Below are 20,679 nucleotides of genomic sequence, written 5' to 3' on the forward strand. Positions count from 1 at the left end.
TGGCTCACTGCAACCTCCACCTCCTGGGTTCAAGCAATTCTCCTGCCTCAGCCTCCCAAGTAGCTGGGGCTACAGGCGCAAGCCACCAAGCCCAGCTAATTTTTTTGTATTTTTAGTAGAGACGGGGTTTCACCATGTTAGCCAGGATGGTCTCAATCTCTTGACCTCATGATCCTGCCCACCTTGACCTCCCAAAGTGCTGGAATTACAGGCATGAGCCACCACACCTGGCCCAAATCAGTGCTTTTTAAGTTGCATTTGCGATGCATAGCAATGTTATCCTGGGGAACATGTGCCAAAGTCATGGTAACAGTTTATGGGGTCACTATGTGTTTCAGGCATCTATGGCTGAATAATAACCACCCCAAAACTCAGTCTCCTAAAACACCATCAGTTTCTGATTTAGCAGATTCTGTGGGTTGGCTGGGCAGTTCCACTGTCGGTTTCACCTGGGCTCACTCAGATGACAACATTCAGGATCGCCCAAGACAGCCTTACACACGTGTCTGAGAGTTGGTGTTGGCTGTGGGCTGGGCACCTTGTCTCTCCTCCACGTGGCCTCTCATCCTCCAGGAAGCTAGTCTGGCTTCCTCACATGGCCATCTCAGGGCTGCATTCAAATGGGCAAAGGTGGAAGCTTCAAGGCCATTGGAGCACAACATCCCTTTTTCTACATTCTACAAGTCCTGAGGGCAGCTCCACATAAAGTGGGGAAGTAGACTCCGTGTCTTGATAGAAGCTGCCGCAGAGTATGGCCACGTTTCATTAACCACAGGATTGCAGCAGATTCTAAGTCACCTCAGCTCTCTCACTTTGTGAGTGACAAGGGGTAAGTTGGGGAAGTAGTGCTCCTGAGATGGTGCTCCTCAATGGAAGGACACTGAGGCCCAGCTTCCCACCCAGGCGGAGAACGTACCTGCTGCTTCTAAGATTGCCCAGTGCCTGTGGTTACAGTGGAAAAGGATCCCATTGTAACACTGACAGATCCGTTGACCCCGGAAACTGTGGCTGAGATCACTGGTTCAGCTGCATGTTGGAATTCTCTGGAGAATGTTTTTAAATCCTGAAATCCTATCTCCAGAAATTTCCATTTTATTGGTAAAAGATTAGGCGTGGGCATTGATTATTCTTAAAAAGCTCCCTAGCAGATTCTCACATGCAGCTAAGTTTGAGAAGAACTGATATTTAAACTTTAAACTGCCTTTCCTCAACTGGCAGAGAGATTCCACTAATGCCTGACTTACTCTGTTGACCTGGTCATTTGTGTGTGGTAAACATGCGTCATGAAAGGATAATGTTACACACATCACACACACACACACACACACACACACACAGAGTGTTCTTGTAGGTAGTGGTCAAGGAAGCTCACCTTCAAGTGTTTAGGGATTTTCCAAGGGGCATTTGTGAAGAGCTGAGCTCTCCCGCAAAAAACAGATGCCCTGTGGACATACAGCTGGCTTTTAGGTTCAAGACAGGTTTGTGCACCTGGTGGTCTATTTGGCTTCCTTAATCCAGGCCACTGGAAGTGAGTCACCGATAGGGGAATACCACATTTATTTGAAAAGATTAAGTAAAATTAGCAAAGCCTCTGCTGAGTTAGGTCTTAGGGCTCTAAGTGAGCCAAGCAGTCGACGCCTTATCTCTCCTGTTTAGCCACCTAATAAAAGGTCTTGGGCTTATTCTCAAGATAAAAGTGTGAAGAATTCCTGTGGAGTAGCCTCAGCTTTTGTCTGAGAAAACAGGGTTGAGCACAGCAATCAGAAGCAGAAATGTGTCCAAATGTCCAAAATGCAGAAGGACAGCTTTACTCATTCTTAAAAGTGGATATTTGTGTACTTCATACTATGCCCCTTGGGCTTGTCTCGGGGTGTAAGAATGAATTTCTCCAATTTAAGGACCTGCAGTCTAATTTCAATGGACAACATAAATGTAAAAGCTAGCAAAGAATCATCAAATAACCTAGTGATTATTAAAATGCCATTAAATAAACTACTCCAAAGCCAGGAAGCAGGAATATATAAAATGCATTTTACTTTTTACTTTTTCATGATACAGCAGGTCCTCAAATAACATAGTTTTGTTCAATGTCATTTCGTTGCAACATTGATGAAGAAAAACAATTTCTTCCCAGCTGGGGCCACTCTCAGTGTGGAACTTGCATGCTTCCCCAGCGTCCACATGGATCTGCTCTGGGTCCTCGGGTTTCCTCCCACATCCCAAAGCTGTGCCATTAGGTGAATTGGCGTGTCTACATGTTCCCAGGGTGAGTGAGCATGGGTGTATGTGTGAGTGTGCCCTGTGACAGGGTGGCAACTGAGCTGCCAGGACGGTCTCTTGTCACCCCAGACCCTGACCTGGAATGAGCGGGTAAATAATTATTTTCCTTGTTTTTATTCATCTTTCCTAAATGTATGTATAGCTCACACTTATTTCAATGTCTAATATTCAAAGTGTTCTGGGTCTTTATTTAGAAGTTCAGGGCCGGGCACAGCAACTCACACCTGTAACCCCAGCACTTTGGGAGGCCAAGGGGGGCAAATCAGGAGGTCAAGAGATCAAGACCATCCTGGCCAACATGGTGAAACCCCGTCTCTATTAAAATACAAAAAAAAAAAATTAGCTGGGCGTGGTGGCACACGCCTGTAGTCCCAGCTACTTGGGAGACTGAGGCAGGAAAATGCTTGAATCCAGGAAATGGAGGTTTGTATGAGCTGAGATTGCACCACTGCACTCCAGCCTGGCGACAGAGCAAGACTCTGTCTCAAAAAAAAAATATATATATATATATATCATGCTTTCTAGTGTCTCATATAATGTTTTATGACCCAAAAGCAGAAGGAGAAATCTTGTGATTCTTTTTCTGTAGGAAGAGCCCAGGAGGCTGCATCAGGCTTGCAAAAATCACGTGGTTTTCCCTTGCCCCTCTGCCCAAAGTCTTTTCACGTAGAAGATGACACTAGCTTTAAACCCTTCCCTGGGACTGGTCTTAGAGTCTAAATCAGAACCAGTCTGGAGTAGTGCCTCAGGAAGGCAACGACTGCCAGGAAAATAAACCACTCGACAGATCTGGCCAGAAAAGGCTAAGAACTTGCTAAATGGTTGGTAGCTGAACCTGGGTGAAAAGGTGACAATAAGATGAGAAGCACCAGTGAGCACCGTGCCCTGAGCCCTGACAAGCCGGCTCCCTCCCGCCAGATGAGAGTTTGTCTTCAGGCTCGAGACCCCCTCACTGCTTCCCTGGCAGGAGCTGCGTGCCTAGCGGTCACACTCCCCAGCCTCCAGGAGCAGGGGCCACCTTGGGAAGACATCACTAAAAGATTTTCTTAAGAGACACCAAATAAGTCACAGTATTTGAGAAAGGGACCACACACATTCAAAATAACAAATACTTTTCTTTTTTAAAATTTACACAGGGAGGTAAAAGCCCCAGATAATTTTTTTCATATGACAAATGAAAAAAGTGCTCAGCAAAAAAAACTAAAGTCAACTACAGTAAATATATCTTTAAAAGGCACTTTAAAACCATGGGGCCAACTAAGCATTTTTCCAGCATTTCTACTTTTTGGTTCAGATTTTTGCAAATGCCGCACATGGATTTTGTAGACTGCTAACAAAGAACCTCAGCTCTCATCGTGTCCTCTGTTTCTTCAGAGAAATAATCTACCAAATCATATTGTAGTTAACTGACGTTCAGCGTTGCTGACATGCCTTTTTTGACCTCATGTTTTCTTTGTGCAATTTTTCAGGCCAAAATATCAACAGAAAGGAAAGATTCTTCAGTTCTTAAAGTGATAAACGCAACTAAGCTGAAGCCCTGTCCGGGTCCCACGGTATTTGTCTCATCAGCCATACAGCTTCTAATCACCTAATCTCAGGATGTCTTATTTTTAATTCTTCATCTTGATCTCAATAAGTGGAGAAGGCAGTTTAAAAAGAACATTTTGTTCTCGCCTTTTTTATTTTTTGATCCAGCTTTTGAAAACACAGAGTTCTTCAAATATTATTTTACGCTGAGCCTATTTTGTATTGCAACACAAAGGTAAATTAATAATCACAAAGATCTGAGGGGCAGATTTGAAACGTCTGCTTCCACCGCTGCAGAAATGCAGGCATTTGTGGAGACAGCAAATTATTTTGCAAGACGTGATGATGCTTGACATTATTTCAGGGATGCCAGGGTCTCAGCAAACCTCTGACAAGTTCCTTGGAAGGTCAGCGCTTTTCCTGCCAGGAAAAAAAAAAATGACACTGGATTCACTATAGCTGAGACTGAGCCTGCATCTGTGAGCCCGGGGCCTGGGGAGAGGTGAGAATGTCTCTTCCAGGCACATCTTCCCCACCCACAGACTTTCCTAGAAGTTTCTTGGAGGACAGGCAGGCAAGGAGTTTTATTGCTAATTCGCTACAACCAAAGTCACCGCATAAAAGACTTAGCAGGCTGGTTACTTTGCAGATTACTGAATCCACGACCGTCATTTAAAATGAGCACCGACTCCCCAGCCCCCTGAGTCCTTTAATGAAGTCCTCCTCTGTCTCCAGACAGTGAGGAACATGGCTCGGGGGACGTCCAAACCTCCCAGAGCAGACAGAACTAGGGAGTCTAAGGTGAGAACAATGGTAAGACTTTTGTCCCCGGAGGGTGGGAGGTGAGAGGCAGGACAGGTGTGGTCGAGCCCTCCTGACGGACTCATTGACAGAAGCTGCCACTCAAGTCCACCTGCCACTCAAGTCCACCGAAGGCGGGGCCTCCTTACTCACTACAGAGCTATGGAGTCCACACGTCTAATCCCTCAACGTTGGTATTAGCATAAGCCTGAGGTGTGGGCAGGGAGATGATGTCTCCATCTCAATCAAATTCTGCAACAAGTCACTGTTACAGTGTGACAAAGAGGTAGTCTTTCTTCATGAAACAAAACAAAGACACTAAGTGACAAAAAGTCTGAGGAACAAACTGCAATACCAGCAAACGTACAGTGAGATTTAAATGTTTTATTTTATCACACAATTTTAGTAGTAATTAAAGTATAGCAAATGCCTACTGTGTGCAAACTATGAGGCCAGGCACTCATAAAAATAAAAGATGAAAATGTGTTCCTGCTTTCTGGAGACTCAGTCTAGTGGGTGAGGCTGCTAGGCAGGGCCCGGGAAGGGAGTTTAATTCAATCTAGAAAAGTCCCTTCTTAGAGGAGATGGGACTTGGGCTAGATTCCGAGGGAAGAGCAGAATTCCAAAAGGCAGATGGGGCGAACAGCGTTCCAGGAGGAGGGAACAATTTATCAAAGGCCTGGAGACTCAGAAGCACACTTTAGGGGATGACAATAGCCTGCGTGGCTAAAACATAGGACAAATGGGAGACCAGGAGGAGAGTTAATCAGAGAAAAGGCTGCATTGCCTTTTTTTAAAAAAAAATAAAAAATTGTAACTTGAGCTTTCTAGAAGATCAACCTGTTAATCAATCATCAGTAGCCAGACACTGGGGTGATGGAGAAGTCCTAAAGGAAGTCGTGAATTCTTTGGGAAAATAATCTTCAATGCGGGAAACTGTTGACATTAATCTCATTAAAGAATGCAGGACTCTGAATCACTGGGTGGTCCCAGGAAAAGAAAGGGAAAGTGAATTCAGGATGGAGAGCCGGACTCTGATTCTCCAGCTGGTGTTTCCCAGGCAAGCTGAGTAAACAATGTGGGGTAAATGACTTCCAAATTCTGGTTCACAACAGTCCAGACTGAAGTGGTCACTGAGCCTGGAAGTGGGGGAAGGAACTATGGTGCTTCCAGTAACCTTACAAAGCACACGTGTTCACAGCACAGAAGCCACAGTCCCCAGAGCAGAACTCACTGTCCTTAGAGACTCACCACAAGAAAAGCAAAGCCAGTTCTTTGGGGAAAATTGATTGTGACCAGGACCCAAGTGATAAAAGCCCCAGTGTGAGAAACATCTTTTCAGGTGTGGATTTTACCAGGGTTTCCTTCAGCCCAACCCAGCGAAAGCCAATAAAGGTCCTTTCCATGTTCTGAAGATTCTCACCATGCAGGACGAAGCGAGCTTGCTTTTCAAAGAGATGTGTGGGTGACAAGAATATAGAAAAGTGAAACTGATATTTCCATCTTTTTTTTTCTAACTTTTGGCATGACTGCTTCCAAATTTCACACTGTATTTACAAATATTTCTCCTATTGTTCAGAAAACTGCAATCAAAATTCCTGTGAGGTTTTTCAGAGTTGGGGTGCAGCACCTGCCCTTGACAACTCTTTCCATAGTAGGGACCATAGGCAGGTGGGGCCACGGTCATGACAGAGAAGGTCTCCTCAGCCTCCCACCAGCCAGCCACCAATGGTGGCTTTCCTTCCATCACAAAATGTCCCTGTTCATTAGATGTTGACTGTCAAAATCTCCCAGGGATCCCAAAGGATGGCACCTCCCTCTGGGCTTTCCCACCATCAGTTGGGTCAATAAGAAGAGCCAAAACATGTTTCCACTTTAAAAAATGTAGGGGCCCTCACTTTTTTCTGTTGCCATATTTGCTATTAACATTTCATCCTAGATAGTTCATCACCTTCCCTGATTGCTTAACTAGACATGATAGGTCCCAGAAGAAAAAGCAAAGTCTGTCGATGTAACCATTTCTGCAGGTCATCAAACCATTAATGTTATGTATTTTTAAAAGATGCTGAGGCTGGGTGCGGTGGCTCATACCTGTGATCCCAGCACTTTGGGAGGCCAAGGCAAGTGGATTGTATGAGGTCAGGAGTTTGAGACCAGCCTGGCCAACATGGTGAAATACCGTCTATCCTGAAAATACAAAAATTAGCCGGGCATGGTGGCACATGCTTGTAATCCCAGCTACTCAGGAGGCTGAGGCAGGAGAATTGCATGAACTTGAGAGGCAGAGATTGTAGTGAGCAATGGCTCACTCCTGTAATCCCAGCACTTTGGGAAGCCAAGGCAGGTGGATCACGAGGTCAGGAGTTTGAGACCAGCCTGACCAAGATAGCAAAACCCCATCTCTACTAAAAAATACAAAAATTACCTGGGTGCGGTGTTGGGCACCTGTAATCCCAGCTACTCTGGAGGCAGGAAAATCACTTGAACCCAGGAGGTGGAGGTTGCAGTGAGCCGAGATCGCACCATTGCACTCCAGCCTAGGTAACAGTGTGAGACTGTCTCAAAAAAAAAAAAAAAGAAAAGAAAGAAAGAACAGTAAGCACATTAGGTTTCTTACAAAAATTTTAAAAGTCAATTTGTCAGGAAAAAAAGTTGAGAAAATATATACTAGCCATGACTATACATCACAATATACATTCAACAATATACAGAATATTACAGGAACATTCTAAGTTGATTATTTTATAAGGAAATGTATATATTCAGAAATTATTTATTTAGTACCTACTATATGCCTGGCACTAGGCTGGGCACAGCATAAATGCCCTTTTTCAATTAACAGAATCAGTGAGTCCACTTTGGAGGTTTATACAGGCAGGAGGGAGATGCTGAAAGCATAGTAGCCTCCACAGCTGCCTTGGGAACGCTGGGTGAACTCCGACACTGTGGTGGCTTTAAGAGAGGGAGCGCCCAGCTGGAAGCCTGATAACCAGGATCTGTCCCTATGTCCCCACTGAGCTGCTGGGTTACAAAGCAAATTTCCACCTCTCTGTGCTTCAGTTTCCCAAAGTCTGCCCCATAATCACCTCCTTTCGGTAAAATGACAATAGAATTAACAATATGGAAAAGTCTTAAAATTAAAGATGCTGATGATAAATGAAGCCAAGTTATTTTAAAACTTTTATTGAAAAACAACACACACAGGGAAATGTGCACATACGTAGCACCATCCAGATCAAGAATGGACCATTACCAAGCCACCCCCTCCCCGGCTGCTGGAAGTCCCTACCATCCCCTCTGGGAAACTGCTACTCTTGCTTCCAACAGCACAGGCTACTTTTGCTGGTTTTGTGTTTTGCATTAATGGGAGCCAGCAGGATATACACTTTCATGTCTGGCTTCTTCTCCTCAACATCATATTGTGAGATTCAACCATATTGCTGGATATAGTCATAGGCTGTTCATTCTCAGTGCTATATAGCATTCATCTCCTATGTGAATGGACCAACATTTATGCATCCATTCTCGTGTTGAGGCATTTGAGTGGTTTCATATATAGCCTTTGATCTATAGAAAAGATCGGAAATTCTCTTACGCAGAAGGAGAGATCCACACATGAAATTCACCATCTCCTTCCTATTTCAAATTGGTCTGATCAAAGGAATTGTTTTTTTGTTTTCCTTCCGTGTCAGAACTACAGCTGCTCTGACTGTAAAGTGTTAATATTTTTGACCAGGAGTTACAGAAAGGAGAAATTCACAGCTGACTTGAGGGAGCTTTCTTCCTACTTCCAAAGGAAACTGACCTGGCTTTGGATGGTTCCTCAGGGGAGGGACTGTCTCGGGTGTCTTTCTGGTTCTGTAACAGTGTCCCACATCCAGAAGTGCTAATCAATGTGTGGTGCTGGTGGACAGAGCAGACGGCACATGGGAGGGGAAACAGCATCCAGACAGGATGCAAATAAAGGCACTCGAAATTACCACTTTAGAAAATAAAGTGATGTTTATGCCCAGAATAACACAATTTCTTGTTCACACATCCCACCTGTGACATTAATCATAGCCTTCACCTATGGGCTGAATGTCATCTTTTCCACTCCTAGTAGTTTACAGATTTTTTACTTTGAAATGGAAGAGAAAAAAAAAACATAGCTGCCCTAAAAGGAATGAGGAAGTGAGAGCTCTCCAGTGTCTGGCTGGCTCCGTCCGTGTGACAGCCCATGATGTTCCTTCCGGTCTCGGTAATATTCTGAATTTCCACCTGCCCGCCCCCTCGCTTATAATGCAGAGCATGTGTAGGGAGACCAGCTCAGTCTTTCTCTCTCCCAGTGGACTAGAAGGAGCAGAGTGTCATGCTGTTTCTCCCATTCTCCACAGCTCACCGGATGTAAAAGAACTCTGGCTAGAGACCCTCCAAGGGTAAGTACTATAAATTAACATGCCTAGAAATTACAAGCTGCCCAGCAAGTCACAGGTCACTCAGATCATAGGCAACAGAAAACAGCTATACCATGGAATGTGCTCTCACTTTATAAAGTCTCAGGACACAGAAAGCTTTGCTTCAATGTAAAGGCTGCATCTCTTTGGTGTAGGGATTCTGTAAATGTTATCTTCGTTTCATGTTTACTATTGTAGCATCCCAAGGATACGTTTTTTTCCTTTTTGGATTAGATGAGAAAATCCATGCAAAGCACCTATTACTATAGCTGGCGTACAGTGAGCACTCCCAAAAAAAGTTAATGTTAATTTAAAATGTTAATGTAACTGATATCCAGATTCTCTCTTGAAAGGAATGGAATAAATTAATAGCAACGTTTAAAATGGTAAAGATAGTTGGCTTAAATAATTTTGAAATAATTGTGTTCAGATGCTGTTCTTAACAGCCTAAGACATCTGGTGACATAGAACTAACTTGAAATAAAAACTTGTCTACATAATAGATTTATTCTGAAGTAAAGGCAATTGAAAAAATAGAAAATAAATATATAGTTTCAAATTCTGTGCTTTGGCAAAGTGGCACTGAAAGTGGCCAACCTACTACGAGTGTCCCTCCTGACCTCTTTCCATATGATTCGTTGTAGACACGGTCAAAGTCGCGTGGGAGTGAAATTCACCCCTGGACCGTCCGCCCCAACACTGATGAAGTTGAGAAGCAGCCACAATGCTGTGAGTGACCCTCTCGCATTTATTCATTCACATTTCCTAGAGGCAAGAGCCAAAAGATATTTACCTAATTTTATTTTCTCTCTTTTAGCCAAAAACACTAAGTGCCAATAATATGGAGACACTAATCCAATGTCAATCAGAGGTAAGAAAGTAATTTTTTAAACTTTTTATCTGTACTGTGAGAAGGTGAAAAACTTTGTTTTAATTGAATATTATTTGGGTTGAATATTAATCATCAGAGTTGTAAGTCAACATCATATATGAGTAAATTAAACTCATTAATTAGGATCTTATATGATGACAATCAAGACTTTAATATTGCTTCTAGAAGCTAGAAAAAACATCAGTGCAATCTACTGACTTAACTTTTAATATGAATAAAATGTTGTATGTGTGTTTTATGGGGAAAGACTGCATAGGTTTCTTCAGTCACTATTTTTAACAGAAATAAATATATTTTAGGGTGATATCAAGGAACATCCCCTGTTGGCGTCATGTGAGAGTGAAGACAGTATTTGCCAGCTAATTGGTGAGTTTTGAAAACATACTGATCTTTTTTATGTAAGTGCTAACAACCAGTGTTCTTGGTTTGCAAAACCACAGCGCTTTTACTCTACTAGGAATTTTTTTGTACAAGTGTTCTGTTAGAGACCGCAGAACATTAACCCTTAAATTGCGGGTACGCTCAACTCACTAGAGCAGCAAGTGCTGGGAGAGCAAAGAGCCTCTCCATAGGGAATCCCCCGGTTCTGCCAAGGGTTTTCCTGCGGTTCAATCTCCTGGCCATGTATGTTTTGACAATTAAAGCATGCACGCATTTGAAAAACGCACAGTGTCTTTTCCATTTTCTTCCTTCTCTTATGGAGAATGCATCTAAGAGCCTATGAAGCAACTGCTGCTGATCTCAAACCCCAAAGGACCCGCCATTCGCTCTCGATTTTTTTCATAATGCCTTTCATTCTATGTAACCCCAACCCAGTTCTCCTGAACCGTAAAGACTGGCCACTTCTTTCTCATCAAGCTTCCACCTGCCAATCTAAAATGTACAGGAACATATGCCAACGCATTTAGAAAAACATAGCCTTTATGATTAGTAAAAACGGAGAAGGAAGGAAAAGAAAAGGAAATTTTTGAGATGTAATATCCATTGCACATACATCTTGTGGATTTCGGAAGGACAGAATATCTTGAAAACGTTTTGCTGATAATTCCCAGTTGCCAGGTCTACGGTCAAGCCTTCCCACAGCTATTTGTATTTGCCTCTGTCCTAAAGCAGCAACCTGGAAAACCCAGGTGACCAGTCACCTGGATGAATGAATGGTGTTAGTTCCCTCTAGTGGCTGTTTAGTGCATGGCTGCAGAGGGTTGGGGCTAGCCCTGCCAAGCGCCTTTGAAAAGATGTTGAGCAAGTCACTTCCTTGCCTTTTAAGTTTCGTTTTCCTTGCCAATTAAAGGAGGAAATTAAAATAATCTATTTCATATCAGAAATGTCCTCTATAGTTATTCCAGCCAGTAGTTTAAGGTGGTTGTTTATGATCTGCACAGTTAGGTTTTGCTAATTTTCTGCAGCAAACAGCTGGAAAGGGTGAAAACAGGAAAGGTGGAGGCTTTGAGGAACCCTGGTGTTGATGTTTAGGGTCTGGTTGCCCTGGTAACAGTGTGGTTGTTTATCGGTTGGTTTTCTAGTTTAAGATTCACGCCCTTTGCTTTCTCAAGTTTTCAAAATTATTTTTCTCACATGGCATACTATAGACCACATTATGTGGCCAACGATACCCATTTTCTTACCTGGATCTTTATTTATTAATATTGTAATCTAATTTTTCTCATTGTCTTGTTTTCTTGGCTGTAGAAGTTAAGAAGAGAAAGAAGGTGCTCTCCTGGCCCTTTCTCATGAGAAGGCTCTCCCCTGCATCGGACTTTTCTGGGGCTTTGGAGACAGACTTAAAAGCATCGCTATTTGATCAGCCCTTGTCAATTATTTGTGGTGACAGTGACACACTCCCCAGACCCATCCAGGTAGGTGTGCATTTTCTCATAAACCTACTTCAGTCTTCAACTGGACATGCAAAATACTTGGGAAATCTGAATATCATTCTCCTACTAAGTTTGTAGGGACTGATCTGCCGTATTTTCCACCCTTGGGCATGGCACTCCCACATATGCACACAGTCAGAAGAATATCTGACTGTTTCCGTTACAGAAATTAGTTGTATTTACCAATGAGCTCAGAGCGGTGGTCCCTCCATTTCTCTGACTTCACAAAGTGAAGGATGCTGAAGATTTGTAGCTACTGAAAAGCCAAAAGGGGGAGATAGAGTATAGACTTTGTGACCCAAAATCCAATGTTCACATAGAAGTATTTTAAAGGAGAGAAGTCCAAAGTGATTTTAGAAAGTGCAAAATTACAGTTTTCACAATTTGCCTCCTCTTAGAAAAATAGCAGGGTTGAGGAAGGCCATTGATAGCAACCGGACTGAAAGCAAAATCTGACATTAATATTCCTGTTAAGACTATCTTAGTATACTAGAGAAGATAACTAACTTTTAGGGAGAGGATATTTCATGACAAATAAAGTTGGAGACTGTTCGTGTACATTATTTTAATTCTTTCTGCAACCTAGGCATAGATATTCATCCATTAGTAGCAGCACACGGTGTGTCTTCGGACCAAGAGTAACCCTATCCTCTTCCTATTCCTGTTTCCTTTAGGACATTCTCACTATTCTGTGCCTTAAAGGCCCTTCAACCGAAGGGATATTCAGGAGAGCAGCCAATGAGAAAGCCCGCAAGGAGCTGAAGGAGGAGCTCAACTCCGGGGGCACAGTGGATCTGGAGAGGCTCCCTGTTCACCTCCTCGCTGTGGTCTTTAAGGTGAGTTCAACACACTCGGCGCCAAATAACCTGCCACGGGCCCTGACACGCTCGTTCTCAGGATGCAAGAAATAGGCTCTTCTCCCCACACAGCAAGGTACACTGATATTGGAGTTTAATTTTTTTCATTAAGCCCTTTATTTATTTATGTAGTAAGCACCTCTGTTTCTGTGACCTCAGATTCAAACGGAAAGTGAAGCATTCTGCTTTCCCAAAACTTCACCAAGTAAGGGCGATTTGCTCGTCCCGTTCAATCCATACGCCAAAATCCAGTGGCCCCTCAGAACACACCCACCTGGGCATGGTGCCTCTGACTCTGCTTGATGTTAGAAAGTTGCAGAGAGGCCAGGGGAGTTGGAGAGAGGGTCCCCTGGATGAATCAAATGCAGGAAGGAAGGGGCACAGTCTATGATAGGCTAAGCATACAGCACCCTGCGATGGAACAAAAACCAGTGAAAATGAGGACATGGGACATCGTACAGTACCGATAGGCCAACAGCCCTCTCTCATCCCCCAGGACTTCCTCAGAAGGATCCCCCGGAAGCTACTTTCAAGCGACCTCTTTGAGGAGTGGATGGGCGCTTTGGACACGCAGGACGAGGAGGACAGAATCGAGGCTCTGAAAGAGTAAGTCATCAAAGTCACCAGGGACTGCCAGGTCCTCATTGCCTCTGTCTTTTGATTCATTACACAACTCTCTAAATGCTTCCTGATCCCTGTTTCATGAGAATTGTGATATTTAGGGAATCCAAGTGGAATTGCTCATCCACGCCCAGAATAAAAACCAGGGGGTGCTCTGGACTTTTGAATTTTAATTTTAGCCAAATAAAAGGAAATATTTCTTCAAAAAGTAGAAAGTGAACTTCAATACTCACAGATCCCAAGAGGTAGGGAAGTCTAAAAATGTAAGATGTTCGAAAAGGCATGAGATCAAATCAGACCTGAAACTTTAACAGAGGCTAATCAGCAAAGTGTAGGAATTTGGGGTCATCTTTAAGCTACATTGACTGGTGTCATGCAAGCCAACAGTTCTCCCGTAAAACATCCCTTAGGATGCAGCCAGGCAATCTGGGGTGGGGGTGGGGAGATTGTTTTGTTCATAAAATTTCATAACATATTTTATCTTCTTACAATAACACAAAATGAAAATTATATAAGAACAAATTCCAGTGAGAGTAAAAATAATTGCATATGCAATGGAAAGTGTGATCTGTTAGTGACTGGAGAATTCTAAAACCCCAGCTTTGAAACGTCAGCACAGTTATCACATCCTATGAAAGTCTCTCTATATGTTATAATTGCTTAGAACTGAAGACATTAGAATGTCTGTCCCAAAAATGAAAATCCTGAGAGTATCACAATGAGTTTCTACCTAGACATAAGGCATTTTGATAACAATTCCTTCTTCTGAGAAATGAAAATGATCACCATTTCATTCTTTGAGAAAGTGAGATATTAAGAAGTCTAATTTCTTATCATGAGAAACAGTGTTGCGATTTAAATGCCGCCTTATTATGAACAGGCCCTTAGAAACTGATTTGGTCTTCATAAAGATTTCTCAGAATGTTGTAAAAATGTGTCATCTTTGTTTGGTGATTATAGGTTTTTTGTTTGTTTGTTTGTTTGTTTTTAAGGCAAGAAAACCAGTCTAGCAGTGTTAAAAATAAATTCTACATGGCTAAATGATTACTCAACAAAACTATTTTCTAACTGTAAAGGCAAACCATGGTGTTTAATGCAGACTGGCTTCACCATCTAAGCTCTGTATCAATAATAAAGGGCTGTGTTGTTGGAGTCCCAGTTATAAAGGCCAGCTTCTCAGCTCTTTGAGACCTGTGGTTAACCAGTCTCACTCTGTGTCAGTTGCCAATGGAAGTATCTGAATGAGCATTTCACAATATTACTTGTGAAAATGCACCTTCCTCATTTTAAAGGAAGTCTGGTTTTGGCAGAAACTTTCAGTTTGCCACACTGAAGACCATTCGCCTTTTTGAAAACTAACTAACATCCCTTGACTTTATTCCAGGGTTGCAGGTAAGCTCCCCCGGCCCAACCTCCTGCTGCTCAAGCACTTGGTCTATGTGCTGCACCTCATCAGCAAGAACTCTGAGGTCAGCAGGATGGACTCCAGCAATCTGGCCATCTGCATTGGACCCAACATGCTCACCCTGGAGAATGACCAGAGTCTGTCGTTTGAAGCCCAGAAGGACCTGAACAACAAGGTTTGTCCTGCTCACTGATCAGAAATCCCCAACTTACGATCTCACCATCTGTTTGCAAAAGCTAAGCAGTAAAATGCTGCTGAATTTCTCCAGCTGAGTCAGCATCACAGTGAAAATATAAAATGCAAAATGCTTTTGTCATAGCTCCACTCTCTCAGATGCATTATCTAATGAAACTGAATAAATCTGTCTTCTGTCATCTGTGAGACAGATGAGTACTGCAAGTGTTTACATCTGTATCTCCCGAGACAGAAAAGCCCTTTTGTTTTTGTGTTTTGTATACTATAGTCTATCAGTTTATTGATTTGGGAAACCACTTACTTAAATGAAAATTTTATGAATACTTTAAAACAAATTTTTTGAAAATTCTTAAATTTAAAATGCATGCCTCAAACACCAGTAGTATCTAACTTTAATGTATATGATTGTTGGCACGGTGGCTCACGCCTGTAATCCCAGCACTTTGGGAGGCCGAGGCAGGCGAATTGCCTGAGCTCAGGAGCTCGAGACCAGCCTGGGCAACATGATGAAACCCTGTCTCCACTAAAAGTACAAAAAATTAGCCGGGTGTGGTGGCACGTGCCCGTAGTCCCAGCTACTTGAAAGGCTGAGGCAGGAGAACCACTTGAGCCCGGGAGGCAGACGTTTCAGTGAGCCAAGATTGTGCCACTGCACTCCAGCCTGGCAACAGAGGGAGAGCACATCTCAAAAAAAAAAAAAAAAGTATATGACTGTTACCAAATTTCTGTATGCCCTTTTCAGACACATAAAGATCTTGAATTCTCATTTTGGCACCTGACCCCACTGTGTCCCCATTCTTCCTCACCTCCCTAAAAAGAAAAAAAAAGTAAAAAAAAAAAAAAAAAGACCTTCAAGCTGACAAACTGCTTACTTTTCCTCCCAGGTGAAGACATTGGTGGAATTCCTCATCGATAACTGTTTTGAAGTATTCGGGGAGAACATTCCAGTGCATTCCAGTATCACTTCTGATGACTCCCTGGAACACACGGATAGTTCAGGTATGAAATGTGCTATCATTTGATTACAATTGTAGGGAAAAGTTTGTGCCAGTCTGTCAGTCACGTAAAGCATCTCTGGTATTTGAGGCAGAAGTTACCTTCACAAATCACCAAGTCAGACTAGACTCCAGTCCGTTAGGAAGTCGTTAAACATGAAAACCCTGCTCCAGGCTTTTCCTGCGCACATTCTGAGACCACACTCTCCCACTTCCTAGCGTAGTTCGCGAATCACTGCTAATTTCCTGACGCTACCTTTAGCTCTAGAGTTGGGGTGAGAAGCTTTTGTTTCCACTTCATGGGCTATGACTCCATTACAATGGAAATGTGTCCAGGAGCAGTTTTAAATATTCAGATCAATAAATTTTCAGTGAAATGCTGTTCTCTTTTATTCTTTCTCCCTCTCTCTCTCCCTCTCCCCCCGCCTTCCTCCCTCTTTTACTCATTTCCTTTCCCTATTTTTCTTCTGATCTCAAAATAAATTCAGAAAGAAAAAACCTTTCATGTGGTATATTTCTTGTCATAGAAGCCCCTAAGTAGTTCTGCTAATAAATCACCTGATGCTGTGATTAATATGAGCAGGGCAAACTGTAAGCAAAGTTCATTTCTGAAAGGACCTGAATGGATGGGCACGGTGGCTCACACGTGTAATCCCAGCACTTTGGGAGGCCAGGGCAGGTGGATCACCTGAGGTTGGCAGTTCAAAACCAGCCTGGCCAACATGGTAAAACCTCGTGTCTACTTAAAACAGAAAAAATAACTGGGCATGGTGGCAGGCACCTGTAATCCCAGCTACTCAGGAGGCTGAGGCAGGAGAATTGCTTGAACCCAGGAGGCAGAGGTTGCAGTGAGGCAAGATCACATCACTGTACTCTAGCCTGGGTGACAAAGGGAGACTCCATCTCAAAAAATATATATAAATATAAATAAATAAACCTGAGCAAATGTTCAACTGCTCTCTGACTTCCCCCAGATGTGTCGACCCTGCAGAACGACTCAGCCTACGACAGCAACGATCCCGATATGGAATCCAACAGCAGCAGTGGCATCGGCTCTCCCAGCCGGCAGCCCCAGGTGCCTATGGCCACAGCTGCTGGCTTGGACAGCAGGGCCCCACAGGAAGCCCGAGAGGTCAGCCCAGAGCCCATCGTGAGCACCATCGCCAGGCTGAAAAGCTCCCTTGCACAGTCCGACAGGAGGTACTCAGAGCCCAGCACGCTGTCCTCCCAGGAGTGCCTCGAGAGCCGAGTGACAAACCAAACACTGACAAAGAGTGAAGGGGACTTCCCTGTGCCTCAGGCAGGCTCTCGTTTGGAAAGTGAGGAGGTTGAAGACCCATTTCCAGAGGAGGTCTTTCCTGCAGTGCAAGGCAAAACCAAGAGGCCAGCGGACCTGAAGATCAAGAGCTTGACCCCAGGGTCGGTGCTCCCGCGGGCACTGGTTCCCAAAGCCTTCTCCAGCAGCGAGCTGGACGCGTCCTCTGGCAGCTCCCCCGTGGCTTCTCCTTCCAGTTCCAAAAGAAATTTCTTCAGCAGACATCAGTCTTTCACCATAAAGACGGAAAAAGGCAAGCCCAGCAGAGAAATTAAAAAGCACTCCACGTCTTTCTCCTTTGCCTCTCACAAAAAACTGCTGACCAAAACCTCCAGCACCGGGTCTGGGAAATCGCAAGACTTTACAAGGGACCACGTCCCAAGGGGTGTTAGAAAGGAAAGCCAGCTTGCCGGCCGAATCGTGCAGGAAAATGGGTCTGAAACCCACAACCAAACAGCCCTCGGCTTCTGCATGAGACCCCACACTCTCTTGGTGGACGACGTGTTCCAAGGAGCTGACTGGGAGAGGCCTGGACGCCCACCCTCTTATGCAGAGGCCATGCAGGGCCCAGTGGCCCGACTAGCATCCTACGGGAGCCAGACCATGGGAAGCATGACCGTGGGGGGCATGAGGGCGAGGATGCTGGTGGAGGACTGCCTCCTACCCCCTCTTCCACCTGCTCGCCATGCAGGGCACTCAAGACATAGGGACAGCAAAGAGCCACTGCCTGACCACGGACTCTCTCCCCTGCCTGAGCAATGGACACAGAGCAGAACTGTCCATGCTTCTGTGAACTCTCCGGGGCACGTGGCTGGCCCAGGGAGACCTGAGCTCCTCCGGCTGAGGACCGTCTCTGAGTCCATGCAGAGGAGTAAGCAGGACTGTCTCGTGCGACGATGTAGCCAGCCAGTCTTTGAGGCTGACCAATTCCAATATGCTAAAGAATCGTATATTTAGGAGGGGGGCCATACGCCGTGCCATAGCTTGTGCTATCTGTAAATATGAGACTTGTAAAGAACTGCCTTTAGATTCTGTTCTTAAAAGGCCTTGAATAAGCTCCTTCAGAAAGTTGTGCCAAGCCCTCCTCCGTGAGGATAGCTACACCATGGCCATGGCGCATCAGATAGTCTGTGTGTACCTGGATTTGTGCAATATGTAACAAATGTATAAAATTATTATAGATAAGGCGTTAGGTGCAAAGAATGTCTACTTAATCCCTGCACCCGCGTGTGGACTTGCAGTGAAGTATATTGCTGTTCCTTGCTTCCTGGGGCACTTTTCTCTTGGTTAGTGTTTAAAAATCATCTTTGCTTTTTTAATGGGCCCTCAAATGTCACGCCAATTTTCACATTTTCCACAAACTCCATTTAGGGAGAAATGTTTAAATCTCTGATATAAGTTTACTCTATACCAGAGTCAACTGTACATTACTATATATAAGCAGCCTTGCAATAACTAATCACCATCATAGAAGACAGAAACAGACTGCAGGGAACAGAGTTGAGTGTCTGGAGTCATCAAAGGCATTAAAAACTCCGGTAAAAGAAGAGACCATAGCAAAAATCATGAAAAACACTTCAACATGTCCATCCAATCATCCAGTTAAATTTGGGTAAATTAGTGAAAATGTATTACGTCAATATTAGCACTTTGAGTTTCTTTGTAGTTCATGATATCTTATCCAATAGTGTGGAGGTAAATAATTTTATATGCATTGGGGGTCATATATAAAACTTCAATGTAATTTCACTACAATAAATTGCCTCCCTCATTTGAAAGTAAAAATGTTCAGTTTTTGTTGACATGCTACCTCCTTTCCCCCAATTAATAGAAATCCACCAAGAAAATCATTCGCATATTGGTTCACTCAGCAAGCATTTATTGAATATATATTCACTATTCGAGACTAATAGCAAGACTGGGGATCTAGTTTAGGAAGAAAGACTCCCTGTTCTCCAGAATTTGCAAAACCATAAAAAAGTACCGATTTTAAGCCATTTTGTTTCAGCAAGCAGTCATTCTGCCAAAAAAATTCAGTACACAAATACAGAATAATATAACAAATGTAATATTTCTCATTTCTAGTGAATTAAACTTTCCAGTTTCTCACCTCATTCTTAGGATGCTCAGTTTGCTTAATTATTGGCAAACATAATGGTAAAATGTTTGTAATGTATTAGAACTTTACTGCTCAATTATTAAGATTTTATGCAGTATCTTAGATACTGGACTTCAATTTTCCTTATTTTATCATGTTTTTTAAATAAAATATCATGCACACTTTTGATTTGTTGTAGAAATATTTTGTGTTGGGTAGCTGCCAGATGGTGAAAACCTAGTCTTTTCAGAGATGATTTCTCAATAATGTTATGAGAAGTTAATAATGTTATAAAATAGACTGCTCAAGACAGCACACCCAGAACTAATATTAAAAATACTTTATTGATGGGCCAGGCGTGGTGGCTCATTCCTGTAATCCCAGCACTTTGGGAGGCCAAGGCAGGCAGATCACCTGAGGTGGGGGGTTCGAGATCAGCCTGGCCAACATGGTAAAACCTCGTCTCTACTAAAAATACAAAACTTAGCCAGGTGTGGTGGTGGGTGCCTGTAATCCTAGCTACTTGAGAGGCTCAGGCAGGAGATTCACTTGATTCCAGGAGGCACAGGTTGCAGTGAGCCGAGATCATGTTACTGTGCTCCAGCTTGGGTGACAGAGTGAGACTCAGTCTCAAAAAATTAAAATAACAAATAAAAAAATAAAAATACTTTATTAAGCACCAATAATATATAAATTTAATGGGGCAGAGCCTACCTGACAGCTAACTTAGGAAAAGCAGCCCTTTTCCCGAGTGGATCACTAAGAGCAATAGTTACAATTTCAGCATCTACCACGTGCCAGGCAGCATGCTAAGTATTTCAGCAGTAAGAGAACAATCCTCTGCCTCTAATATTAGCCACTTCTTACTAAGAATCAGAGAATTCCCATCAAAAGACCACTAAGACTACAAACCAGGAAGCTGCAAATGTATTCCCACTTTACCACTCACCTAACCTCCGTGTGACCCTACTCAGGTCACGAAAACCCTACCCAAATTTCCTTGTTTTAAAAAAGTGGAATGAAACTGGAAGTCCTCTACACACATTTTGCTGACGAATGTTTAGGAGCTCCCTGCCCAAGCAAATGTTGTTGTTAGTCTTTGAACAGTTGGTGCAGACACTTTAACAGTTGACTATTTCAAATACCGCAGTGTGGTAGCCCCACTCACATCTACCGAGTCCATCGGCCTTTCAAATAGGTTTTCCCATCTGGCTCCCAAGTATATTCGTTTTTGAGAGCTGCTGTAAAAAGTACCATAGACTGGGAAGCTCAGACCACAGAAATGTATGCCTCACAGTTCTGAAACCCAGAAGCCCAAGATCAAAGTTTCAGCAGGGTGGGTTCCTCCTGGGGCTGTGAGGCAGCATGGTTCCAGGGCGCTTC

At 43.4% G+C, this 20,679-nt stretch overlaps 1 protein-coding gene across 1 annotated transcript; it reads left to right on the top strand.

Moving 5' to 3' along the window:
• Positions 1-8,888: 8,888 nt before the first annotated feature.
• TAGAP (T cell activation RhoGTPase activating protein) lies at positions 8,889-19,485 on the top strand. Its single transcript, XM_012451389.3, has 10 exons — positions 8,889-9,026; positions 9,689-9,773; positions 9,862-9,915; positions 10,236-10,302; positions 11,626-11,792; positions 12,485-12,646; positions 13,164-13,273; positions 14,673-14,868; positions 15,773-15,887; positions 16,858-19,485. The coding sequence occupies exons 1-10, from the start codon at positions 8,890-8,892 to the stop codon at positions 18,153-18,155; spliced, it is 2,391 nt and encodes a 796-aa protein (XP_012306812.2). The 5' UTR covers position 8,889; the 3' UTR covers positions 18,156-19,485.
• Positions 19,486-20,679: the final 1,194 nt, after the last annotated feature.

The sequence above is a fragment of the Aotus nancymaae genome, unplaced genomic scaffold (genome assembly GCF_030222135.1).
Source record: "Aotus nancymaae isolate 86718 unplaced genomic scaffold, 86718_ANA_hifiasm-v0.15.2.pri h1tg000040l, whole genome shotgun sequence".
Taxonomy (NCBI): Eukaryota; Metazoa; Chordata; class Mammalia; order Primates; family Aotidae; genus Aotus; species Aotus nancymaae.